This window comes from Pseudorasbora parva, chromosome 17, assembly GCF_024679245.1.
Source record: "Pseudorasbora parva isolate DD20220531a chromosome 17, ASM2467924v1, whole genome shotgun sequence".
In the NCBI taxonomy this organism is placed as follows: Eukaryota; Metazoa; Chordata; class Actinopteri; order Cypriniformes; family Gobionidae; genus Pseudorasbora; species Pseudorasbora parva.
Genome location: NC_090188.1, coordinates 38,457,571 through 38,485,343, shown reverse-complemented (window position 1 = coordinate 38,485,343; position 27,773 = coordinate 38,457,571). Strand labels below are relative to the sequence as shown.

The 27,773-nt window shown below is 38.5% G+C and overlaps 2 protein-coding genes across 3 annotated transcripts; both read right to left on the bottom strand.

The window, feature by feature from the left end:
- Positions 1 to 1,512: 1,512 nt before the first annotated feature.
- On the bottom strand, positions 1,513 to 5,314 carry LOC137044736 (uncharacterized). Its single transcript, XM_067420997.1, has 9 exons — positions 4,863 to 5,314; positions 4,354 to 4,623; positions 3,921 to 4,208; positions 3,549 to 3,755; positions 3,327 to 3,421; positions 3,146 to 3,196; positions 2,564 to 2,945; positions 2,283 to 2,462; positions 1,513 to 1,688 (listed from the first exon to the last, which is right to left on the bottom strand). Exons 1-9 carry the CDS (start codon positions 4,894 to 4,896, stop codon positions 1,663 to 1,665), a joined length of 1,533 nt encoding a protein of 510 aa, XP_067277098.1. The 5' UTR covers positions 4,897 to 5,314; the 3' UTR covers positions 1,513 to 1,662.
- A 13,032-nt stretch (positions 5,315 to 18,346) lies between these two features.
- On the bottom strand, positions 18,347 to 22,144 carry LOC137045053 (serine/threonine-protein kinase pim-2-like). 2 transcript variants are annotated; one of them, XM_067421507.1, is made up of 10 exons: positions 21,703 to 22,144; positions 21,205 to 21,474; positions 20,753 to 21,040; positions 20,381 to 20,587; positions 20,159 to 20,253; positions 19,973 to 20,023; positions 19,391 to 19,772; positions 19,110 to 19,289; positions 18,767 to 18,912; positions 18,347 to 18,522 (listed from the first exon to the last, which is right to left on the bottom strand). In XM_067421507.1, the coding sequence occupies exons 1-9, from the start codon at positions 21,734 to 21,736 to the stop codon at positions 18,773 to 18,775; spliced, it is 1,647 nt and encodes a 548-aa protein (XP_067277608.1). In that variant the 5' UTR covers positions 21,737 to 22,144; the 3' UTR covers positions 18,347 to 18,522; positions 18,767 to 18,772. The 2 variants fall into 2 exon arrangements, with proteins under 2 accessions (XP_067277608.1, XP_067277609.1); XM_067421508.1 differs by lacking the exon at positions 18,767 to 18,912.
- Between the last annotated feature and the right edge of the window lie 5,629 nt (positions 22,145 to 27,773).

Below are 27,773 nucleotides of genomic sequence, written 5' to 3'. Positions count from 1 at the left end.
CAGACATAAACCTTTGCGCAACTCAGTTGCTGATCCAGAAAAGCAAATTCCATCCACTGTTGCCTTAACGCGGGGTTTTTTGGCAATCTGTACAGGACTGTCTTGGTCTGGCAACCATAAACGCACTTTTTTGGTGACATTGTTAATTTCTTGAAGTCACATCACCTGTGCAGCGCAGCCTACGAGCCAGCGCTTTGATGGGCGTAGCCTGTTGCTTTCGCACTCTCCCTCTCTCTCTCTCTCTCTCTCTCTCTCACGCTCTTCCGGTAGAATTGTCTGTACAGCCCATACAAGGAAATTACGAAATTTTAACGTCAAGTGGACCCATGATCGAAAAAAAATTGCCGAAACTTATGACTAACCGGAAGTAGTATTTTTGACAAAGAAATACTCCCATCAAACGTCCACCTTAACTTTTGAAACTTTGTCCATGTTTAGTATGGGATTCCATGTCTTTAACAGTGTAAAAAGATCAGTATGCATGAAACAGCATTTCACCCCCCCTTTAACATTTGATGTGGATGTACATCGAGTTGTAGCCTATAGCTATAACGGAGGCAACAACTGCATCTGATAAAATGTGTGCTGTAGCATGATATTACGATATTTATTCAAAAGCAGATTGTGGAGATGTTTTAATCACCCACAAGCAAAAATCATGATATCTTCATAGGGAACCATGGGAAATTCAAGCATGTCTTTGCGGGCTATAACACACATGAGGAGCGGACCTCCTGTTCTTCAGCGGATTCTTCAGCCTTTTCTCACAGCAGCTGGAGTAATTAAACTTATCATTTTGATGGCAGGTTGTAAAAAGAGTAAAAGACCCAAACGACAATCATCAGAGATAACTGGAGATTCACCCTTGGTCAAAAGCACAAGATTGGACTGTACGGAAATTGAAATCTACGCTAGAAGACAAATACAGTGACGCAGTGCTATGCTGTTAACATTAACAATTAGAAAACGAATTATATGAGCTAAGACTAAGTAGTTGTTAGATTTAATCACCGTTGGTAGAGTGAATAATTGTAATGCTTTTTTTCTCAGTTGGTCAGAAGTGTGTGTGTGTGTGTGTGGGGGGGGGGGGGGGGTGTATGTATACACATAAAAAAATAGGGTGTGTGTGCTTGTAATATTTGAGAGAGAAAAACTGCAAACTTCAAACCTGGGTCTGAGTTTTGAGAGGAATTTAGATTTTGCCTCTTTCCCTGATTTTTGGTAACTGGTTACGCATGCACTTAAACATTAAGATACTTGGAGTTTATCGCTTTTCCTCTTCCGCTCTGCCTTACAACACTCTTGTCAAAGAGAGCGAGTAAAATCATTTAGCCAAGGCTGAGCGGGGCCTTTCCCTCAGCTTTCCTGGGCTTAACGGGAGCAACAGAGTCTACAGAAATGGAGCAGTATTCAGTAAAAACCTGTTTAATTCGTCGAAGAGATTGATTGGTCATTTATAAAACACTACATAAATAAAGATGGGTTGTCTTAGCAGAAATGATTTTTAAAACAAAGCAAAAGTGTCTGTGATGAGTTGATGTCTTGGATCTCTCGTGTTCTTGCTCAGACGTGGGCCGGCTCTGATCTCTGGTGTGGCGGCTCGAGTTCTGGCAGGTCGAGGTCAGACTTCAGGCTTCGGCTCAAGTCTCCAGCTCAAGCCCTTCACCAAGGACAGCAAGTGTTATTTCCTATCCAATACAAAGATTAGATGAACATGTCAACTCATGAAGGTTTTTTAGAGCTGATTTACAACAGAACCGAATTCTTGCGATTGAATCAATGATTGTGTTATTTTCCTGTTTATTACTGTGAAGCCGCTCTGAAACAATCTGTATTGTATAAAGCGCTGTATAAATTAAACTGCACTACAAATAATCCAGAATTGAAGCTAAATGATAATAATCCTACTCTGTCTGTTACACTTCCTCACACCTGAAATCACTGATCGAGTAAATCTCCTGATCTTCTCCTGAACTTCTCCAGATCATTTCTAATCCATTCATGTTGTAACATCTGCTCTAACGTCGGCCGTTTCGTTGGATCCCGGGCTAGGCACTGTCTAATCAGATCACTGCATTCTGTGCAAATTTTATTAAGGAGAAAGCTGGTTAGTCATGACCATGTGACACGAATGTTGGCATCTATGAAAACAGCATCTGATGGACAATAAACTCAACGTATTTAAACATGAAAAATCTTACATACTTCACCTTTACCTGTTTCTGTTCAGAGATTTTGCTTTATGTGTGTGTTTATCAATGTTGTCAATATTTTTCACTCACCTTTGGATAAGTTGGAGTTCTGAAATGTAACTTTGGCTTGTGTGATGTCCGTTCTGTTGCCAAAGGGAGAACGTGCGTTCACCATCTCGAACAACAACACTCCTAGAGCCCAGACATTTGTTGGGACGGCGTGGAATCGAGATTCTGTGAAGACTTCAGGTGGGCAGTAAGCCTGTATTCCTGTAAGCAACACATTTGCACATTGTTGAGCAATTTTTTTCAAAGTATCAAATAATCAGAAAGTCACTACATCCAGGTTTCCAGACTCCAAAAATACTCACCACGGTATATTTTTCTCTCGTAGCCATCAGCACTAAGTAGCTGACCGCAGCCGAAGTCTATCAGCTTGAGCTCTAACGTGTTTGTCTTCACCAGGAAATTCTGTGCATGAACGTCATTATGAAAGACGCCATGCTCGATGCAGTGTTGTACTGCCAGCACAGCCTGTCGCATGAGGACCCGTGCTGTAGTTTCATCCAGTTGAGGATCCCGAATGATGAAGTCCAGCAAGCTCTCGCAGGGTTCAGGGAACTCCATTATGAGACTGAATGTCCGAGGATGTTCAAACCAGTCGTATAATTGTATGACGTAGGGGCTTATGGGTTCTTTCCTCATCATAAGCAGCAGCGCCACTTCTGTAACGAGAGGTTCGGGATGGCCAGGCTAGAGGAAAGTAGAAGACAGAAGGTTAGCTGGGTAAAAATCGGAAGAAAACTTTTCTTTGATCTTTATAGATACGATCATCAGAGCCTTTCCAGGTTTATTGATCTATTACATTTACACCTAATGCTTCCTCCAGGTGTATTGACTACAGTAATCAGCTCTTAAACAACAAATACTCAATCAACTTTAGACCAACTTACAATATCAAGATAACAATTATTGTCCATTTTGCGCATCTGCTTGATGGCAACCTGCAAAAAAAAAAAAAAAAGTGTTCAGTCAAAGTGTTCAACCACCTGACTTTGGACATAACATTTATGATTTGAGCATCTAAGTATTAACCCATCTGAATAAATATGTTTTGATGCAAGATTGCTTTACCTTTTTGCCATCAAATTTCCGAGTTCCCTTGAACACTCTTCCGAATCCTCCGGATCCAATCATCTCGCCCACGTGATAGAGAGTCTCAAAGGAGTCTGAAAAAGAAAATATGAGAAATATATGAGTTTGCTACATCCTTTGTTTTATATGAAAAAAGTCAGTTCAAACAAGACGATAATACGGTTTAGAAGAATGTTGGAGAAATAATGTCTGCAGACTGACCATTATTTGGTTTGACTCCAGCGTGATCGGGATCAGGTGATGATGGACCAGGATCAGGCTCTGGCTCCAGATCCGCTGGAGGAACAAAAGTCTCCACAACATCAACAGCACTGAGACAACAGCAAAGGAGCGAACGCTTCATAGCCTTCCACGCGTTCCTGAGGAAAGGACCAACTCCTTTCCTCTTCCTACATACTGAAGGTTTTTCTGACATGAAGAAAACAAAACTGAATTATTACAAACATCTCTGACGTCAAATTAGGCAATCATGAAATTAAATAGACTTACATTTTACTGTTAAAATGGTTACCAGTAAAGTTTAATCAATTGTACCTGTACCCTTTACACCGCCCAGCTTTATTTGAGTCTCACCTGTTGAGCTCTTCACTGGTGAAGCCTCCTTAAGGCCATGTGAAGTCTCCGCTGGCTCGACGGGAACTTGACCTGGCAGCGGAGGGCACGTCCACTCTTCCAGGCTGTCGGACCTGGACAAAGAACAGTCGCTGCAACTGCCCTGTTCGTTTCGGCTGTCTGATCTATCGCCACTCCACCTCCAGTCGACGATGTACGAGCCTCTGCTGCTGAGGCTAAACGTCTCTCTACAGAACCGCCGCACTATAATGTCCTCAGAGAGGGACAAAGATGATGTGGACATGATGCCTGGTGAAGACATTTTTAATAATATTAATAATCAATGTCAGTAGTCACATCAAATTGTAACATCATTTTTTTTCAACTTTCTATTTTCAATAACACATTATATGTTAACTGAGCCATAACTTCATTAATAAAAGCCTTTTCTGACCTCTGCGAAAGCGTTTGGATGGAGTGGACGGGTGTCCATCATCTTGGCTCCGCCGGCTGCCGCTCTGCCACTCGCTCCTCCTGTCAGTCGGACCTGCGGACACAGAAAACTCAGAAGACAGAGCTGCTAAATGTGAAGGAAGCTCCAGGATCGGTGTGTGGGTCGGGTCTGGCAGCGGATCCTGATCACGGTCATCAGAACCGGGTCTCCAAACCTCCTGACCAGCCGTCTGAGAGAAGGCGGCTCTCCTGGATCTGAAGCGGCCTGAGGCTGGAATATTTCATCACATAGTAAGTTAACTTAGTCATGTTTTAATAATGATCAATATCAATGTCATTGGTCAATTAAAAGTTGATTTCAGGAATCAAATACATGTGATCACTTTGCTGGCAAAATTGGGGGATCAAAATGAGTTACCTCACACAATTTTCTTCACAATAATATAGTCAATCATTGTACAACATCATAACATAAAATCCCATAAACAAATGAAAAACTAAAGCCCTCACCTCCTTCTTCAGCCATCATATGAGCCATCGACATCCTCCTCCAATCTGCAATAAAAACAATACAAAACACACAACAAAATACAATACAACACAATACACTCTCCTCAGAAATACTCCTCTCAGAAAAGAAAAACAAAAAATAAACAAAACTCGAGAAAAGTTTAAAATAAGAAAAGAACAAGAAGACAAAAGTATACTTCGAAATAATAAGAACTAACGTTACTCAAAACTCAGAAATATAACTGTGTAAAAAAGTTAAAGGATATATGCTCCGATGTTTTTCCAGAATAAAAGTCTCGTCTCAGGAATCTCAGCTTCAAAATCTCAAGATCGCACAGAAAATATTCTGCAAATGTTTGTGAATTCGCCTCGTCTCTCTCAGCAACAGATCGCGATCGGTGCGCGTGTAGATGAGTCAGAATTCATAACACGCGTCGCCATAGCAACTAAAACTACAATCACTATATGAGCAGAGCTCGTGACCGCGCATCGACCTGAACACATTTATTGAATAGTTAACAACTTAATTTCGACGATTTATTTAATAAAAAGTTTGAACCTGTTTAATGACTCAGTTCAAAGCTTTGATTCAGTGATTCCTCTGCATCATCATAACTCAGAAATGCTAGATGTCTCTGCATGCATCAAAATGTTTTGGTAAATAATTTATTTATGTTTTACTATATATTGCTATATTATTGCATATTAATACAATGGTTATATAATGTTTCCTTTTTAGTTATTATTTTAACTTATTATAAGAAGAATTATCTTATTATTTAAGTTCTTATATTTATTAATGTTTAAAGGGTTAGTTCACCCAAAAATGAAATTGATTGTTAATGACTCACCGTAATGTCGTTCCACACCCGTAAGACCTCCGTTCATCTTCAGAACACAGTTTAAAGCTACACTGTGTAACTTTTTTAGTTTATTCTTAGCTAAAAAAAACTTAGTTATTTCAAAAATATGTCCTCATCAGGGGCGTTTTTAGGATTTTCATTTTAGGGGGGCTTAGCCCCCATTGAGGGTAGCCTATGGAAAAACAATTCACACTTTAGTTTGGGGTCCAAATTGTGCTATTAACTAGCTTACAAACATGCATACCCATAGGATATTGGCTGTTAATTATTACGTATAAAACTAATATTAATACCTTATTGCATGGCCATTTTGTAGCATACATGCATTAATCATACACTCTAAAAAATGCTGGGTTCGAAAAAACAACCCAAGTTGGGTTGAAAATGCACCGACCCAACAATTGGGTTGTTTTAACCCAATGGTTGAGTTGTTCTTACCCAGCAATTGGGTTGTCTTAAGCAACATTTAACCCAACCACTGGGTTAAAACAACTCAACCACTGGGTTAAAACAACTCAACTACTGGGTTAAAACAACTCAACCATTGGGTTAAAACAACTCAATTGTTGGGTTAGTGCATTTTCAACCCAAATTGGGTTGTTTTTAACCCAGCATTTTTTAGAGTGTACCCAATAATGTTGGCAGGTTTATATTCACAGAGATCCCAAATTTTAGGGGGGTTCAGGGGCATGGTCCCCCCAAAAAATTTGAATTCTATGATCTACATATGTGCATTTTAAGATGTTCTGAAGGCCAAACAATTAGATAACAATAGCTTGAAAACCATTTCACTGGGCAGTAATTATTTGTCTTTCTCTGTTTTTATCTTGCCCTGACTCTTCCCCTCACAACGCTGAGCTTTGACTGATATAGGCTAGACTAGTTTTTCCATTTTCGTCAGCGAAGAAAGTAAAAATATGGTTTAGGCCTACATATTAACCTACATTTATATGTTTTATGAATAATTTTCTTAGACATGTTAATGTACTGTTTATTAAAGTTTAAGTTTATTAAATTAATTCACTATATAAACTGATTCATTACTAATATGCCCAATACTGAAAAAAACTGAGATTTTTTTTAATTTACTGAGGGTTACAAATGGAATTATATTAATTTACAATATATACACATTCATTATCAATATGCCTAATCTGTTGAAAATTGCTTTGTTAATATTTCTTGTTTGTTAATTAGGCCTAGGCAAATTTTCATCTCAGAATAACGAAATTAGACAAATGATTATTCATTTGCCTGAATATTTTTGTCTATTGTTTATCATTTCTAACTTAAAGCAGCAGCTGTCAAACATAAATGTTTATTTCAACTGCTTACATTTCTCCCGCTTTCGTTGTCGAGTTGCGCTCCTAAAATTCGCGCTCATGGCCTCAGCAGTTTCTGTTTGAACATAAAGCCCGCCTACTCTGATTTGATTGGTTTTCTGAAATATTTTGACATTGAGGAGCGGTAACAGACCAATGAGGCTCAGATTTACACACACACACACACATACACACACTTCTGCTTCTGACGTGCGCTCTGCTCGGCGCCGCTGCGGCAGCGAATTGAAGAACTCAACACACAGACAGACTAAAAGACGGGACGAAGCCTAAGCCTGCCACCAGCTTTCATATATTTTAAAGGTTAATCACATATTTTTTAGGGGGGCTGAGGCATAAGTCTGAAGGCTGAAGCCCCCCTAAAAAGGGCCTAGCGACGCCTGTCCTCATTAATGTATATTTACTTCTTTCAAGTAATAAAGTATTCTCGTAAGTTTATAATATGCCATTGAAAATACATACGGGTGAGGGGTTCGAATGCTGGTCGCCATGTTGCCCCTCCATCTTGAAAGTACATTAGCCAAAGAGGGACATACCCGTAAATTCAAGCTTCGCCTTTCGCGTTTTAACACTCGATGGCACTCGTGGACGAGGTCGAACTGGAAGCCATGCTAATCTTGGACTAAATCGGCCACCGTAGGAGTTAAAACGAAATCGTAATTGAGAGGAACAGAAACTAATAGTCACTGGCTTGTCATATACCTTTACACCGCTAGATGGGGGAAAATATCACACAGTGTAGCTTTAAGATATTTTATATTAGTCCGAGAGCGTATCCAACTATATTCACACTATACTGTGCATGTCCAGAAAGGTAATAAAAAATACATCATCAGAGGAGTTCAACATATAAATTATTCTTTTATTTAAACGGGTCATATACAGATTCAAGTCAAATTTCATTTCTAAGCACATTCAAAAGCAACAGAGTTACACCAAAGTGCTGTACAGTAAGACAATGTGCATATAAATAGAAAACATAAAAAGAAACAAGGCAGATACAAAATATAAATGCATTAGACCCGATACAGGAAACCAGTGTAAAGTCGCTAAAATCTCTCTTTTGTGCCGGTAAGAAGTCTCGCTACAGCATTTTGGATCATTTGCAGGCGAGAGATTGTAGGAGAGGCAGGCCACAGCACAGAGAATTACAGTAGTCCAGACGTGATGTTATGAAGGCGTGGATTATGGTCTCTAAATATGTTGGTTTTAATTTTGCGATTGATCTCAAATGAAAGAAACTGCCCTTTACCACTGAACTGATTTGTTTATCAAAGTGTAGCGACGAATCAAATGTAACCCCGAGATTCCTTACATTAGCTTGAACACTGGCGGAGAGAGAACCTAAATTAAAAGGAGATGAAGATCTGGATGGGCCTAAAATCTAAATTTTGTTTTTGCTTTCATTTAATTGCAAAAAATGATTAGCCATCCAACATTTGATCTCCTCAAAACAGTCAAAACAGGATAAGAACCGTCAGTTTTTGCTGGTAGATAAAACTGTCCTCAGCATTGCAGTGGTAGGACATCCTATGTTTCTTAAAAATGGCACCCAATGGCAGCATATACATTGAAAAGAGAAGCGGCCCTAAAATGGACCCTTGGGGCACACCACATAATAGAGGAACTGATGAAGAAGAAGACTTGTAGCCTAGAAATCTAGACGCACCCTAGCGGCAGCAAATCTAATCTGTCCGCGAGTGTCGTCTAGCAACTCTCAATACAGTTCTGAGCTGTAAACACCAAACTCTTGCCGGGCCAATCACATTGTGTATAGAGTCGGTGGGCGGGGCCATAATGACGTTCGAGTTGCGTTTGCGTGCTTCTAGTAAACACAGAAACTGGCGAACGGCGGTCTTTCGAATCAGCTCTGACCGTGACTCTGGAAGACTTGGAGTTCAGCTTTTCTCTGAGAAAAGAACAAAGAACGGCACTGAAGTCATTCTTAAAAAGGGAAGATGTGTTCAGAGTTTTGCCGACCGGATACGGCGAATGTTTAATCTATCAACAAGCTCTGTTTCACCTTCGTTGCTCTGGTTGGTTGTAGTGCTATCCTATCACGTGCAGAGGGAGTTTGAAAGACAACCGTTTATCCGCCCCTCGGATTGAGCCGTCAATGGTGAGTTTCCAGACCAAACATCTTGATGTGGATCTGGCTTGTCAGGCTAGAAGACTTGCCCATTCTCACTGAGAAAGGTCTTTGAGATAAGAGACCAAAGGTTATTATAGTTTTGCTTTTTGAAATTAGTTTTTATTTTATTATCGTTTTCAATTTTGCTACAAATTTCAGTTTAGTTTTAGTTAGTTTTACAAATGGTTTTGCTAGTTTTAGTTTAGTTTTTATTTTGCAAATACATTTCTATTTAGTTTTTATTTATTTAGTTTCAGTTTTAGTTTTAGTAATTATAGTTTAGCAGAGTTACCATAATGAAGTGTAGAGACCAAATCAAGGTTTTTAATTTCAGCAAAGTTTAATGTTTGCACAGATTAGAGTTTAATCTTACTAAACATCCTTAAGTGAAATCACTTGATTAACGAGCATTATTGTTTAAACCCAGGACGGTCTTACAAAACATGCATAAAGTTGGGTCTTCACCTTTGAGCAAAAAAGCTTGAGTCAAACTATGACCTATACAAACAACGATCTGGAGATTAAAAATGAAATAAATTATATTTTGATATAAAAAAACTATATTTGACATTTTTGACATAGATCCTCTGAGTATTAGCCTATCTTAAAGAACAAAATAAATGCAAAGTAAAATATAAAAGTAAAAATTATAAATTCCAGACAAACTCATTCATAACAAAGATGAAATATTGTTAAACAATAAAAAGCTTATTTTAATTTCTTCAGTAGTACAATGTAGGCTAGCAGTGTAAGACCACAGCTAAAGTCATCTGAATACAGATGTGTGTGTGTGTGTGTGTGTGTGTGTGTGTGTGTGTGTGTGTGTGTGTGTGTGTGTGTGTGTGTGTGTGTGTGTGTGTGTGTGTGTGTGTGTGTGTGTGTGTGTGTGTGTGTGTGTGTGTGTGTGTGTGTGTGTGTGTGTGTGTGTGTGTGTTGTGCTATAATTGTAAAGGGGGCCAATGTCCTCACTTATCTAGTAAAATATTATGCTAACTGACTAATAAGGACATTTGACTGGTCCACTAGTTAAAAAGGCTTATAAATCGGCCAAAACATGTTTTTATTTGAATCTATTGTTTTGCACGTTCTTGGGATGGGTAGGTTTAGGGATAGGGGATATAAAATATCATTAACCTGATATAAAATCAATGGAAGTCTATGCAATGTCCTCACTTATATATTAAATAAATAGATAAATAAATATTAGATAAAACTGAATTTTTAATTATTGGACAGAAAAGCTCCACAAGTAGTAACCGAGAATACTGTCTAACACTTGATGACTGCTCTGTCAAGCCCTCGTCGTCAGTGAGGAACCTGGGTGTGCTCTTTGATACCAATCTTTCATTTGAAAGCCACGTTTCTAGCATCTGTAAAACCGCATTCTATCATCTTAAAAATATATCTAAATTACGGCACATGCTTTCAATGCAAAATGCTGAACAGTTAGTACATGCGTTCATGAGCTCAAGGCTCGATTATTGTAATGCTCTACTGGGTGGTTGCCCTGCTCGCTTAATAAACAAACTCCAGCTGGTCCAAAATGCAGCAGCTCGAGTTCTTACTAGAACCAGGAAGTATGATCATATTAGTCCAGTTCTGTCAACACTGCACTGGCTCCCTATTAAACATCGCATACATTTTAAAATCTTGCTTATTACTTACAAAGCACTAAATAGTTTAGCCCCCCGGTACTTAAGCGAGCTTTTAACACATTATACTCCATCACGTCTATTGCGGTCTCAAAACTCTGGCCAGTTGATAATACCTAGAATATCTAAATCAACTGCAGGCGGTCGATCATTTTCCTATTTAGCTCCTAAACTCTGGAAAAGTCTTCCTAGCATTGTTCGGGAAGCAGACACACTCTGTCAGTTTAAATCTAGACTAAAAACACATCTCTTTACTATGGCATACACATAGAACATTTTTAACTTTCATTATTCAAATCAATTGACTGATTGTTAGGCTGCATTAACTAGGTCAGCCGGAACCGGGAACACTTCCCATAACACCTGATGTACTCGTTACATCATAAAAAGAGTGGCATCTACGCTAATGTTAGTCTCTCTGTTTATCCCGAGGTTTATCCCGGATCTGGGCCGTGTCCGGATCGGATGGTGGACCTGCCTGGACATGACCAGCTCATCCTGGAGTGTCTGCTGAGCCGTGTCAATTGCTGTCTCCTCTGAATTTGCCTCACTGGCACGACATGCTCAAAACCCGTCTTCAGCGCAATAATTCCGATCTTTCATGTATTCATACTCTTGTGTAATCGACGCCCCATCCCATCATTTATTTCCAAATAAATCTGTCTCTTCCGTGATACCCTGAAATTTTGAATATTCCAATCTAATATGATTTCTGACCTGTAAGGTTGCCAGAATAATAATCTTACACGGTGTGTTAATAGGCCAGAGGAGAACTGGCACCCCGACTGAGTCTGGTTTCTCCCAAGGTTTATTTTTCTCCATCATGCCCTGATGGAGTTTTGGTTCCTTGCCACTGTCGCCTTTGGCTTGGCTTGCTCAGTTGGGGACACTAAAAATATGATTAAAGTTATTCAACTTATTATACAAATAAAAAGTATTAATTAGGTCTTATTTAATTCTATAAACTATAATACTGATCTGCCAACATTATCGCTCTATGATAAATTAAACTAAGCTGATAACATCACAGTTTTCTCCAGTACGACTGTACAGCCATATCTAGTTTTGTCACAATATTATCCTGTTTGACACTGTGAAGCTGCTTTGACACAATCGTGATTGTAAAAGCGCTATATAAATAAAGTTGATTGATTGATTGATAGTGAAACAAACGTGTGTGTGTCCTGGTATTCCCTACTTTGTGGGGAAATGTCTCCACACGGATTATGTAACAACAATGACTTATGAGTTTAATGTCTCGGGGAATAATTAACTCAAAAGGGATTTAATATTCAATATTCATGAATTTATGAATATGATTTGCCAGTTGTTCATTACGTATTAAAATTTTCCGATAGGGAAAATTGTTTAATTAAATACAAGTAACCCTTTACGGAATTGCTTGAAATTATCCTACTAAGTTTGTCCTGCAAATTAGTTATAGACTTTTCAAATCAATTCTCAATAAGGGATTACTGGTTTACGAGCGCATAAGAAACATTAACTTTACTGATCAGGACAAGTTCAATATTTCAAATGGTCATACAGTTTACTTTACTAACATAGTAGCATAAGCAGTTAGGTAACATTAGATCACAAGTTTCATTGACTTTGTGTATGTGGCAGAATAACAGATTCAACTCATTAAATGCCTTTTGGAGGTTTAATAAACACAGACTAAAAATAACACTACAATTCTCCACAGAAAATACACACTAAATATGCATCAAGATAGTAGAAATATAGATATTAACGAAAGAATACATAAAAGAGAATAATGACTAGACTGAAGTTAGAGAGAGATAAAAGAGAGAGAGAGAGAGAGAGAGAGACAAAGAGAGGGAGAGAGAGAGAGAGACAAAGAGAGTGGGGGAGGGTAAGAAACAGCTTTCCTTCAGTTCATCACATACGACCTTCACGGAGTTAACTTGTCCCAATGGGGAAATACACACCCTCTTTACAGCAGTTTGACTTTTATAAGAAGAAGAATACTTGCATTCTTTTTGGTTTCGTTTTGGCTTCTCGCTTGTGTGTGTGTATTTCTGCGTGTTCGGTGGCTTTCTCCGAGGTCGGGAGGGAGCAGCTGGTTGCTTTTAGGGATGCTCCGTGTCCTCCTTCTGAAGAATGCCCTTGGGGCTAGTAAGTTGATGACTCAGTAGGGAAGCGAGGAGAACAGGATTGTTGAAGATCGGATTGCAGAAGAGAAGATTTTTGGAAGGGCTGAGGCCTGCTTGGAGGGCCTGCATTGGTGGCATGGCTTAAGTGCCAGCCCCCCCGTGGGTGTTGGCTCCCACAGGGAGAGAGTTGGAGAAGTAAGAGCAGGAGATTTTCGGAGAAGAGAAGAGAGAGAGAAGATTGTCTTCACTGGTCTTTTAAGGTCTGGAAATAGTCCCACCCTCCAGGGTTAGACTTAACCAATGAGATTGTTGGGATTTCCAGGCGGGCAATTCCTCAGCAGATTTATGGCTCTTTGTTTGAAAGTTCGACTCAGTGGGTCTGAGTCTTCATACTATAATTAATGCAACAAACACACACTGCATTTTCTGAATAAGTGATATACATGGAAGTGTAAGTCGTGAAGTGAGCATTAATTTGATAGGAGACATGACATATATGAGGTTATCTGAACTAGTAATTTGTTAAGACAAAGATAAAAAGATGCAAAATACCATACAGAATAAACATTTTACAAGACAGTTATGTGTTTACATATAATGTCCTGGGGTGCATGTTCATTTATAGATGGTTTGTCTATAATTTGAGGCAAAAGCTCTGTGTCTTAAACTCTTTGTGTATAAGACTTCATGTGGCCGAATTCTTTTGGGTCGTAAAACTTCTTATCAGCTGGTTTCCAGGGAAACAGAGAATCTTTCTCTGTTGTGTTGGGGGAAGGTCTGTTCCAAAGCACAACGCATTCAAAACATATTTGTTGAATGTAACTGGCGATTGTGTGTTTGATTCGCCTGAGTCGCTACAATTATAATAATATTAGTAGTAAATGATTATGATAACACCTTTGAGCCTGTCAATATTATGCACATGAAATCTCAAACGCACAGTAGGCTAGTACTTGCTACTATAGTTGCTGACTTTTGCGCCAGCGTCTCTCGTCGCGTAAGAAACGGCATTCTAAAACAGTGAGCTTAAGTTAAAAGAAGTTCAACGTGCATCTCATTACCTTGTGTTATTTCCCATTGCCACGGACGCATTGATTCTTTGTGAACTGCCGTTTAAAGGGTTACTTCAGCGATTAGCATATGGCTTTGTATCAGTAGAGACCCTGGAGTATATTCAAATGATTGTGCTTTCCCCCCTCATATCCCCCTGAGACAAGAGATTTATCCATTTTATTTCTGGAAAAATTCCTCCTATGATGCAAATTGACGATATTTGCATCATAGGAGGAACATTTGGCCAAAGGCTAAAGACTACAGCCAGCAGAGGGAGCCATTTCCGCATGTTTTAAATTTGCGCATGGGGGATGGAGATCACACTCACAGCTCAGCTCAGCTACAGGCACTCATTTAAACGGAGCTATGGTGAGCAATGTAAGTCTTCTAACTTCTCAAATTAATTTCTATGAAAGTTAAGCTTGCAAAGGCATGAACTGAAACGCGTGCCAGACTGAAGTCGCGTTGTGAATGTATGCCGCGAGTGTAGTCGCGATTACCTCAGCTCTCGTCACAAGAGCTCATTCAGCTCATTTATCTCACTCCTGCAGTTAGTGCTCAGTGCTGTGATACTCACGCGGTGACTCACTCATTATATTGAACAGACACGTTCAGTTCTTAATTGTAGTGTCTTCTCTAAAGGTGGGCGTACACTGTGCGAATTCGGACACTCGGAAGGTCGTGAGATATTGCAGACGCTACGAGTCATTTAATTTGATCATCGCATCAAATCAGCTGATACACGGCACGGCTGTTTGCCCCGCGAGCCGGCCGCGATCACACGAGTTTTCGTGTCACTGACACTGGAGCTTTCAATGTTGCTGCTATAGCTTCAGATACTAAAAATAAAGAAAAAATTTGTGCAAATGATCTGTTGAAAAGCAGAGAACAGTAGTAGCCATTCCTTTTAACCGAAACAACCAGAGGGAGAGAGAAGAGTGCACGTGAGAGAGAGAAAGTGTGTGTGTGTGTGTGTGTGTGTGTGTGTGTGTGTGTGTGTGTGTGTGTGTGTGTGTGTGTGTGTGTGTGTGTGTGTGTGTGTGTGTGTGTGTGTGTGTGTGAACGCAGTATGTTTGCAGCCACTGAGCCTATAATAGTCATAGATTGAGCCTATGTGACGTGCTTGTGCATGATTTGGCAATTGGGGACTGCCATATGCTGGTAAAAATCGGGCCGACTCCCCGAACTTTTTAAACATGTTTAAAAATTATCGTAAGGTCGGGAGGTGCTCTTAACGTGCTCGGCTCGTCTCGTATTTCCTCTCACACAGTGCGAGCCGCGACCATACAAGCATCCACGATGTCCACGCGATTTCTCCCGAGAAAAAAAAATCGTCTGCGAGTTCGTACGACAGCAAAAATCGCACCGTGTACGCCCGCCTTAACTCAGTCACAGTAATCAAGTTGGTGGCTTTGGGAATGGCCTCATAGGGCAGCGAAGCATTCTGGGAATTGTAGTCTTTCATCCCCATGAGACAAAAATACATTTTCTGTCTTTTCTCAGTCTAGAAGGCACCAAATTAAAAAATAATTTCACATTTCTACTACATTGAGGACCCAGTTTAAATACAGATTCATCTTCCCAGCGCTGAAGTACTCCTTTAACGATGTGTTGCCTGTCTGCACGCGTCCGTCACTCAGATCACTTCACGCGCAGTAGCGCAATATACAGACACTCCCTCAACCGCCACAGTCAGATTTTAACCACATTAAAGAGAGCTTATTAATAACGAAAACTAATATTTATTTTTGCTAATTATTATTTTATTTCAGTTCGTTTTGTAGAAAGAGTAGTTAGTTTCGTTTAGTTTTAGTTTTTTATTTATTCTGATTTTTTAATTTTATTTCAGTTTACGAAAATGTTTTTTGACCAATAGTTTTAGTCTTAGTTTCAGTTTTCGTTTACGAAAATAACCTTGAGACCAACCACTGCAAGGCGACACCCTGGATACCGACCACCATTTCCAACCGATGTAACGCACAGGGCTGGACTGGTAATCTGGCATACCGGGCATTTGCCCGGTGGGCCGACGCACTTTGGGGCCAGTATGTGTTTGTTTTGTTTTTTTGTACCACTGACAACATGCAGCGACAGCGGCCCATTGGTTTGTCTTCTGAATTGACAAGCCGAAGCGCGAGAGACCTCCCCTCCATATTAGGCGCTTTTTTTCTATTTATTTATTTATTATTTTAGCGCATGGAAGTGCAAAAGGCGAATATCCGCACAACGCAGCGCTGCTGACGAATGCTGCGTTTAAATACTGCTCTATGAATGGCACTTTGACTTATTTTGTTTTATACAATTGTGTGATATGGAAACATTACAGTTCTGTGTTGAATCAGCTGAAAACAGCCGCGAGCGTGTTGCCTATTCATGACGAGGTAAAGTGGAAAACGGCAATACACACAAACGTTTCACTTTATTAGCAGAACCACAACTTACTCTGCAGCTACTAACATAGATTAATATTGCAGAATATAAATAACTTTTATAGAGGCTGTTTTCGTATTTTCTACAGGTGTTTAATTTTTTTTTTACTTACAAATATAATAGTTTATTATATATGTTTTATATAGGTTAGTTTTGGAAACCATATAGCCATATAATGAGGAGCCAGGTTTTTACAGTCTATGTTTTTTACCCTGTGACTACCATGATCTTGCATTTAAATGAAACTGGCCTACAGGTAAACTATAGTCTATAAAACAGCTTTAAGTCTGGATCCCATGAATTAAGGACAAAGCTTTTTTTTCCTCTTTAAAAGTTATATTAACCTTTTTTAATAGATTTAATGAAATTTAATAGCCTGATGAAAGATAGATATCAGTGTCTTACTGAAATGATGTGTTATAACTCTTGAAAAATATGATTGTTCAACCCAAAAATGTGATCATTTACTCACCCTAATGTCATTCCAAACCTAAATGAATTTATTTCTGTGTAGCATAAAATAATTTGAGTCAGTTTTTTTGTTCATACAATATTCAAATGGTAGCCTAACCAAAATGGCTTGGTTGCCAACATTCTTCAAAACATCTTTTGTGTTTCCCAGAAGTCATACAGGTTTGGAATGACACGAGAGGGATTAAATGATCACAACATTTAAAAGCAGTAAATTTACTTTACTGCATCCTCAAAATCATCAGTGCTTTACTGCCAAGGGCATTTCTGTGTGACAAAAAAAGCAATATTAAGTTTATCTGCATTTGCTGCAAATGCGATAATATCTATCATTATTTGTCCTTGTCCTAGTTTTATTAATATACGCCAATTTAAGGCCCCAACCCTAGCAAAAACATTCACGGGGAACTCATGGGCCGGCTTCTGGGGATGCCAGAGCCGAATTTTAGCCCCAGTCCAGCCCTGCGCTACTATAGTCGATTGTGTCAAAAGCAGCGCTTAAATCCAACAACACAAGCACTGCGTACGAACCGGTATCGAGGATTTGCAAAAGGTCATCGCTGACCTTCAACAAGACAGTTTCTGTACTGTGCATTGATCTAAAACCAGACTGAAAAGTATCAGAAATATTGGATATACTGATGTAGGTATTCAACTGACAAGCGGGACTCTCTCTAAGATCTTAGAAATAAGAGGAAACTTGGAGAAGGGTGTAAAATAGTTGAGGGTAGATGGGTCAAGATGGGGTTTCTTAAGCTGAGGGTGAACTACAGCATGTTTAAAACTAGCAGGAACAATTCCATTTGTGAGAGAACCGTTAATAACAGCTGTTACAGCTGGGCTCAAAGTTTCAAACTTCCTTAAAAAGACGAGTTGGGATGACATCAAATAACTGGATGAAAACAAGTTAGTGAATCGGTTGGTGAACAGATCGAGGGGGGATTATATATTGCTGGATTAATGGAAGCCTTGATCGCCAAAACATTTTTTACGTTTCCCAAGATGAAACAAAAGAAGGAGCTGGTAAGGGCTTTAGCACTGAATCAATTGTCTTAAACAGAATTCTCGGCCGATTTGCATTTTCAGTTGATGAGTTTTGAGAGGAATTTAGATTTTGCCTCTTTCCCTGATTTTTGGTAACTGGTTACGCATGCACTTAAACATTAAGATACTTGGAGTTTATCGCTTTTCCTCTTCCGCTCTGCCTCACAACACTCTTGTCAAAGAGAGCGAGTAAAATCATTTAGCCAAGGCTGAGCGGGGCCTTTCCCTCAGCTTTCCTGGGCTTAACGGGAGCAACAGAGTCTACAGAAATGGAGCAGGATTCAGTAAAAACCTGTTTAATTCGTCGAAGAGATTGATTGGTCATTTATAAAACACTACATAAATAAAGATGGGTTGTCTTAGCAGAAATGACTTTTAAAACAAAGCAAAAGTGTCTGTGATGAGTTGATGTCTTGGATCTCTCGTGTTCTTGCTCAGACGTGGGCCGGCTCTGATCTCTGGTGTGGCGGCTCGAGTTCTGGCAGGTCGAGGTCAGACTTCAGGCTTCGGCTCAAGTCTCCAGCTCAAGCCCTTCACCAAGGACAGCAAGTGTTATTTCCTATCCAATACAAAGATTAGATGAACATGTCAACTCATGAAGGTTTTTTAGAGCTGATTTACAACAGAACCGAATTCTTGCGATTGAATCAATGATTGTGTTATTTTCCTGTTTATTACTGTGAAGCCGCTCTGAAACAATCTGTATTGTATAAAGCGCTGTATAAATTAAACTGCACTACAAATAATCCAGAATTGAAGATAAATGATAATAATCCTACTCTGTCTGTTACACTTCCTCACACCTGAAATCACTGATCGAGTAAATCTCCTGATCTTCTCCTGAACTTCTCCAGATCATTTCTAATCCATTCATGTTGTAACATCTGCTCTAACGTGGGCCGTTTCGCTGGATCCCGGGCTAGGCACTGTCTAATCAGATCACTGCATTCTGTGCAAATTTTATTAAGGAGAAAGCTGGTTAGTCATGACCATGTGACACGAATGTTGGAAAACAGCATCTGATGGACAATAAACTCAACGTATTTAAACATGAAAAATCTTACATACTTCACCTTTACCTGTTTCTGTTCAGAGCATTTTCTTTTATGTGTGTGTTTATCAATGTTGTCAATATTTTTCACTCACCTTTGGATAAGTTGGAGTTCTGAAATGTAACTTTGGCTTGTGTGATGTCCGTTCTGTTGCCAAAGGGAGAACGTGCGTTCACCATCTCGAACAACAACACTCCTAGAGCCCAGACATTTGTTGGGACGGCGTGGAATCGAGATTCTGTGAAGACTTCAGGTGGGCAGTAAGCCTGTATTCCTGTAAGCAACACATTTGCACATTGTTGAGCAATTTTTTTCAAAGCGTCAAATAATCAGAAAGTCACTACATCCAGGTTTCCAGACTCCAGAAATACTCACCACGGTATATTTTTCTCTCGTAGCCATCAGCACTAAGTAGCTGACCGCAGCCGAAGTCTATCAGCTTGAGCTCTAACGTGTTTGTCTTCACCAGGAAATTCTGTGCATGAACGTCATTATGAAAGACGCCATGCTCGATGCAGTGTTGTACTGCCAGCACAGCCTGTCGCATGAGGACCCGTGCTGTAGTTTCATCCAGTTGAGGATCCCGAATGATGAAGTCCAGCAAGCTCTCGCAGGGTTCAGGGAACTCCATTATGAGACTGAATGTCCGAGGATGTTCAAACCAGTCGTATAATTGTATGACGTAGGGGCTTATGGGTTCTTTCCTCATCATAAGCAGCAGCGCCACTTCTGTAACGAGAGGTTCGGGATGGCCAGGCTAGAGGAAAGTAGAAGACAGAAGGTTAGCTGGGTAAAAATCGGAAGAAAACTTTTCTTTGATCTTTATAGATACGATCATCAGAGCCTTTCCAGGTTTATTGATCTATTACATTTACACCTAATGCTTCCTCCAGGTGTACTGACTACAGTAATCAGCACTTAAACAACAAATACTCAATCAACTTTAGACCAACTTACAATATCAAGATAACAATTATTGTCAATTTTGCGCATCTGCTTGATTGCAACCTGCAAAAAAAAAAAAAAAAAAAAAGTGTTCAGTCACAGTGTTCAACCACCTGACTTTGGACATAACATTTATGATTTGAGCATCTAAGTATTAACCCATCTGAATAAATATGTTTTGATGCAAGATTGCTTTACCTTTTTGCCATCAAATTTCCGAGTTCCCTTGAACACTCTTCCAAATCCTCCGGATCCAATCATCTCGCCCACGTGATAGAGAGTCTCAAAGGAGTCTGAAAAAGAAAATATGAGAAATATATGAGTTTGCTACATCCTTTGTTTTATATGAAAAAATTCAGTTCAAACAAGACGATAATACTGCTTAGAAGAATGTTGGAGAAATAATGTCTGCAGACTGACCATTATTTGGTTTGACTCCAGCGTGATCGGGATCAGGTGATGATGGACCAGGATCAGGCTCTGGCTCCAGATCCGCTGGAGGAACAAAAGTCTCCACAACATCCACAGCACTGAGACAACAGCAAAGGAGCGAACGCTTCACAGCCTTCCACGCGTTCCTGAGGAAAGGACCAACTCCTTTCCTCTTCCTACATACTGAAGGTTTTTCTGACATGAAGAAAACAAAACTGAATTATTACAAACATATCTGACATCAAATTAGGCAATCATAAAATTAAATAGACTTACATTTTACTGTTAAAATGGTTACCAGTAAAGTTTAATTAATTGTACCTGTACCCTTTACACCGCCCAGCTTTATTTGAGTCTCACCTGTTGAGCTCTTCACTGGTGAAGCCTCCGTAAGGCCATGTGAAGTCTCCGCTGGCTCGACGGGAACTTGACCTGGCAGCGGAGGGCACGTCCACTCTTCCAGGCTGTCGGACCTGGACAAAGAACAGTCGCTGCAACTGCCCTGTTCGTTTCGGCTGTCTGATCTATCGCCACTCCACCTCCAGTCGACGATGTACGAGCCTCTGCTGCTGAGGCTAAACGTCTCTCTACAGAACCGCCGCACTATAATGTCCTCAGAGAGGGACAAAGATGATGTGGACATGATGCCTGGTGAAGACATTTTTTATAATATTAATAATCAATGTCAGTAGTCACATCAAATTGTCAAACTTCAAACATCAAACTTCATTTTCATCTTCAAACTTTCTATTTTCAATAACACATTATATGTTAACTGAGCCATAACTTCATTAATAAAAGCCTTTTCTGACCTCTGCGAAAGCGTTTGGATGGAGTGGACGGGTGTCCATCATCTTGGCTCCGCCGGCTGCTGCTCTGCCACTCGCTCCTCCTGTCAGTCGGACCTGCGGACACAGAAAACTCAGAAGACAGAGCTGCTAAATGTGAAGGAAGCTCCAGGATCGGTGTGTGGGTCGGGTCTGGCAGCGGATCCTGATCACGGTCATCAGAACCGGGTCTCCAAACCTCCTGACCAGCCGTCTGAGAGAAGGCGGCTCTCCTGGATCTGAAGCGGCCTGAGGCTGGAATATTTCATCACATAGTTAGTCATGTTTTAATAATGATCAATATAATGTCATTGGTCAATTAAAAGTTGATTTCAGGAATCAAATACATGTGATCACTTTGCTGGCAAAATTGGAGGATCAAATGAGTTACCTCACACAATTTTCTTCACAATAATATAGTCAATCATTGTACAACATCATAACATAAAATCCCATAAACAAATGAAAAACTAAAGCCCTCACCTCCTTCTTCAGCCATCATATGAGCCATCGACATCCTCCTCCAATCTGCAATAAAAACAATACAAAACACACAACAAAATACAATACAACACAATAAACTCTCCTCAGAAATCCTCCTCTCAGAAAAGAAAAACAAAAAATAAACAAAACTCGAAACTCATAAAATAAGAAAAGAACAAGAAGACAAAAGTATCCTTCGAAATAATAAGAACTACTCAAAACTCAGAAATATAACTGTAAAAAAGTTAAAGGATATATGCTCCGATGTTTTTCCAGAATAAAAGTCTCGTCTCAGGAATCTCAGCTTCAAAATCTCAAGATCGCACAGAAAATATTCTGCAAATGTTTGTGAATTCGCCTCGTCTCTCTCAGCAACAGATCGCGATCGGTGCGCGTGTAGATGAGTCAGAATTCATAACACGCGTCGCCATAGCAACTAAAACTACAATCACTATATGAGCAGAGCGCGTGACCGCGCATCGATCTGAACACATTTATTGAATAGTTAACAACTTAATTTTGACGTTTTCTTTAATACATATGAGATTTATTCTTTCTGAACAATTATTCATATTATTATTATTATTATTATTATTATTATTATTGTTATTATTATAATCAGTGGAACTATTCGCGTCTAAAACCTTCATTATTCCACTTAACATTCATATTACTTATTTACATCATTGAACAAAAGTGTTAATCTAATCTCGCACGGGACTTCCAGTCTGTGATCATATTGGCACTGAAATGTATCTAAATAAACCAGCAGATAATACTGTAAAAAAAAAAATCACATTTACAGTAAACAGGTTAACCATTTAATTGCTTTTTGATTTGATTGAAGTTTATTTCGAGCAAAAAAATGAATACAATAAAATATTAAATAAAAAACACAATAACAATAAATGAAAATATACATACACACATACATACTTTTGATAAAATAAAAAATAAAATAAAAACTTATGTGCAAAAGTGCAGAACAATCAACTACAAATAAAATAACTTATAAAACACTACATGTAAATGTACAAAAATGAATATAGTAGGCCTATATGAAATACTTTAATAATGACATAAAATAAACAGATAAGATTGACCTATAATATAAAAATAAAAGAAAGCACTTGCTGCAAAACAAAGTAAAACATTATTATAACAGTTGGAACTGACTATTACACAATGTACCTGTGACTATATAACAATAATCAAATGTATTAACATTAAAGGTGTCACAAACAGATAAGTAACAAACCGGTTAGAATGAGAGGCAGATTAAATGTCACTGAAGGCTTATCTGGCAGTAATACTGTCTTTCATCAATCAATCAATCAATCAATCAATCAATCAATCAATCAACTTGTGTCAAAGCAGCTTCACAGTGTCAAACAGGATAATATTGCAACAAAATTAGATTTGGCTGTACAGTCGTTCTGGAGAAAACAGTGATGTTATCAGCTTATTTTAATTTATCATATAGCGACAATGTTGGCAGATCAGTATTATAGTTTATAGAATTAAATAAGAACTAATTCATACATTTTATTTGTATAATAAGTTGAATAACTTTAATCATATTTTTATGCAGGTGATGAGACGGTGAAGCAAGCTGGAGAATGGAGAATCCAAGTGGATGATGATAGGGAATCAGAAGACATGACTACTGAACTAGGGAGCTGATTGAGATGCACTCAGCGTCTTTTACCAGTGCCTCAACTCGTGTACACGATATAGGCTACGCTCCTGATTCACGAGCTCGGGAGCTAGGGAACTGAATGAGACACTAAATGAGAGTGTGTGGTGATGTGATGAGCAAAGAGCATACTGGGAAGTGTAGTGCTGAGGGAATTATGTTGGTATTAGCATGGTTTAAATCATACTTATCTGACCGTTATCAGTTTGTAATGAAGAGCTGTCACACCGATCACAAGTTCAGTATGGAGTACCGCAGGGCTCAGTGTTAGGACCGTTGCTTTTCACCCTGTAGGCCTACATGCTACCACTGGGAGATATCATTAGGAAGCATTGCGTTAGTTTTCATTGTTATGATGACGATACTCAGCTCTATATTTCTTCACGCTATGACGAAATTGACCAATTCACAAGATTAACGGGATGCATAGCTGATATTAAAAAAAAATGGATGACCAGTCATTTCCTGCAACTTAAAGGTGTACTATGTAGTATTTTTGCAATAAAATATCCAAAAACCACTAGGCCAGTGTTATATATTTTGTTCAGTTGAGAACTTACAATATCCCAAATGTTTCCAAATATTTGTAAATTGTGAGAAAATTGCTATTTTAACCAATGAAGTTAAAAACTGAACTGAGCACAGACCAGCGGCAGGAGTCAGATTTCATTTATCACGAGTAAGAAACTGACAACACTACGGCGGCAGATTCAGTTTCAAAGCTAAATGTAAAAGCGCCCATTTAAAAGATCTTGTCATTGTACTGTTCTGTTATGTTTTCCATTAAGAATAGTATTGATGTTAATATTAAACACACCATTCAATTAGTTTACTCCCAAATTACTCATTCTAAAATGAAAGTATAATCCGTGCGGGAAATTCATAACAGTGTGCATTATTACAGAGACTTCATTCTTCGTGAAAGATAAAGATAGAACTGCACACAGGAAACAAAAACCTTGCAAAAATGATATACGATCCACCTAATCCTGGCAAAATCACAGAGATGCCGATTCGCACGGGACTAATATTATCACAGGACCTCGGCGTTCGGCGAAATATGGTAGGTCATTTGCAGGGGAATTTTTACTTTACAAATTACAGACAAGGCAGATTCGCATGGGATTAAGATCACAGACAACCTCCGCAATTATCACAGATTACTAGAGGTCACCAGGTAATACTAGTCTCGTGCGAATAGGGCTTAAGTCACCTTGGATAAAAGCGTCTGTCAAATGCATAAACGTAAATGTAAATGTAAATGTAGTGACTTCAAAGGTCAATGGGGACCAGCAACTGTGTGAGTAAATAATGACAGAATTTTTTGGTGAAATATCCCTTTAAGGACAAGGGGCAGTTTACTATTAGACTGCTGTCACTTTAAGACCATCAGACACAAAAGATAAATTCCAGTAATCAGCTGCTGTTTAATGTGCGCTACACAGTCATAAGACGCATTTCAGAAAAGCATGTGAATGTAATGTTTTACTGGTGTTTAATATAAAAAATAAAACTTTTGTGATTGCGAATAATCGCATGTCTTGTGAGTGTCCCACTGCCTTAAAGGGGGGGTGAAACACTCAGTGTCAGTCAGTGTCATGTCAATCTTGAGTACCTATAGAGTAGCATTGCATCCTGCATATCTCCGAAAAGTCTTTATTTTTTTATAATTATATAAGAAAGATGCGCTGTTCCGAGTCTTTCCGAAAAAAGCCGAGCGGGTGGGGGTGTATCGTGTGAGCGGAGCTAAAGAATGACGTGTGCGCGCCGCTGCTATTGTGTTGAGTGCGTCGTAAAGCTGTCATCCCTAACAGCTGGAAAAAACTTTATTCAAAATAAAAATATGGCTTTTAATCAGATACAGCCATACATCTATGATCCGGAATCAGACCCAGAGGCTGCAGTTGAACAGGAGCAGCAGCAAAAACAACTAGAGCAGTATCGCAAGCCATTTTAGCATTTAAACCTTTGTCTGACTATCTATAAATATATTTAAAGATAGTAACAATTGTATTTTGACTAGTGATAATTATAATTCGACTAGTCAAAATGACAATTAGAGATATCTGCAATTATAATTGCACTAGTAAGAAATCTGATTCGAGATATCTCTAAATACATTTTGACTAGTCAAAACTCTATTAAAGATATGGCAAGCCGTTTTAGCATTAAATACACCTTCGCATACTAGTCATAAATCAGTTTTGACTAGTCATAATTCCAGTTCCAGATATCTCCTCTGCAATTTTGACTAGTCGTTATTGCAATTAAGATATCTACAATGTGATTGTGACTAGTCATAATATGGATTGAAGATATCTACAATGTTAATTTGACTAGTCATAATATACATTCAAGATATCTATAATGCTATTTTGACTAGTCACATTCTTCCATTGACTTCCATTGGAAAATATTTCCAGATATCTTCAAATGAGTTTTGACTAGTAGAAATTGTAATTAAAGATATCTATAATTGATTTAATACTAGGCATAATTCTAATTAGAGATATCTCAAATTAAAATTGCACTAGTCATAATTAAATTAGAGATATCTCTAACTGAATTATTACTAGTAAAAATTATAATTAGAGATATCTCTAACGGGTTTTTGACTAGTCATAATCACATTTAAGATATCTTTAATTCATCAAATTTAAAGATATCTAAAATACATTTGTAGATATCTGCAAATAATTTATTACTAGTCAAATTATAATTGAAGATATCTTGAATTGGATTTTTGTCTAGGCAAAACTTAATACAAGATATCTTGAATTGGAATTCTTCCTAGTCGAAACTCATTTAAAGATATCTGCAATTTAATTATAGATATCTCTGTCAGATTTTTGACTAGAACGATCTTTCTTTGGAGATATCTGCAATTAGCTTTGTGACTAGGAAGAATATAAATGTAGATATCTGGAATTAACATTCTGACTAGTCAAAACTCCTTTATAGATATCTTAAACATGCATGCAAATATGCCTTAGCTAAGCCACACCTTAAACATTTTATTAACCAATCCTACCGCGGAAACCGTTGTCATCTGCCATTTTGTTTAAGAATTGTATAATAAAAGTCCTGCGTCTTTGGTCATTTTAAGCTCCTTTATAGAGAAGGAAATCAAACGTATGAAAATAAAAATGTACCTGGGACATGTGTAAACGTGACATATAATATGCTGAGAAGATCAGGAAGGCTATATATTCTAGGCCAGCCTTTCTCAAAGTGGGTGCCGCGGCACACTGGGGTGCCCCGTGACTGTGTCAGGGGTGCCGCCCAAAAATTACGTTGGCTAAAAATAAATAATAATAATAATATGAAATTTCATATATAGAATATATTTGAATTTACATAAATACATTCTTCTTCTTTTTAACCCTTTCGCACGTATGATCACACATTCACGCATGTGATTAGAACGGTCAGTGCATCACGTTCATTCAAATGTGCTTTCCCGTTGGCTTGCACTGAGCCAGAGACAGGCGCGCTCAGAGCTGTCATATATCACAACTTTTCAGTGTTTTCAGCCACATAATGTTTATTTTAGGTTTCAAACATACGTACTAAAAACAATACATTTAGAGTTTGTAAAATACACTGATGAAAAATGAAGAGGCAATAATAATCCTTTCCATTATAATTAGTTTTATTCATATCAGATACACATTGTGTAAGTAACTTTAAAGTTTACTCTATTCTTCTACCAGTTCACCTGCCACTTACTTTTATGTATTTTGGGAGAATTCACGTCTTGTAACTTAAATCTAACAGATCCGATTTTCTGAATTGCGCCTGCGGCGGCGATGGCGGCGCCCATCGTGCATACAGCTCAACTAACGCGATCATTATAAAGTTGTTTAAACGACAAAACACTGCCACTTGTATATATTTGACAATCGGAATATCAGATATTTCAGGCCATATCTAAAAAAATGGTGAATATTTTGAATAAAAAAGGAAAAATGACATAAAGGCAGATAATCATTCATTCTCTGTTGTTGCTGCGGTGTGTCACGTGACAAGCAATGACGCGTCACCATGGAAACCATAAAGTGACACATTAATAATGGTCGCTTTGAAAAACAGATATGTTTTAAATTTACGTGTGAAAGGGTTAAACATATTAGCGGATTATACTCTGTTCATTACTGTCTAAATAAACAGGACATTTGCATTTAAATTTGGGTTATGCAGTGTTTTTAAATTATATTTTAAACTGGGGTGCCTTGAAATTGTATGCACTCTTGAAAGGTGCCCTGACTGAAAAAAGTTTGAGAAAGGCTGTTCTAGGCTATATATTAAAGTAATAAATAATGTTGAGATGTGCATGCTGTGGATTAAATTGTGTTAGTTTTTATTCCCAAACGAA

Excerpts from the sequence above, each read along its gene's own strand:
- LOC137044736 (XM_067420997.1), bottom strand. The coding sequence starts at position 4,896 with ATGTCGATGGCTCATATGATGGCTGAAGAAGGAG. Across the intron at positions 3,197-3,326 it reads GGAAATTTGATGGCAAAAAG|GTTGCCATCAAGCAGATGCG; the intron begins GTAAAGCAATCT and ends TTTTTTTTGCAG. Across the intron at positions 1,689-2,282 it reads GAACTCCAACTTATCCAAAG|GAAATAACACTTGCTGTCCT; the intron begins GTGAGTGAAAAA and ends TGTATTGGATAG.
- LOC137045053 (XM_067421507.1), bottom strand. The coding sequence starts at position 21,736 with ATGTCGATGGCTCATATGATGGCTGAAGAAGGAG. Across the intron at positions 21,475-21,702 it reads TATGATGGCTGAAGAAGGAG|CCTCAGGCCGCTTCAGATCC; the intron begins GTGAGGGCTTTA and ends GAAATATTCCAG. Across the intron at positions 19,290-19,390 it reads CGAGAGAAAAATATACCGTG|GAATACAGGCTTACTGCCCA; the intron begins GTGAGTATTTCT and ends TGTTGCTTACAG.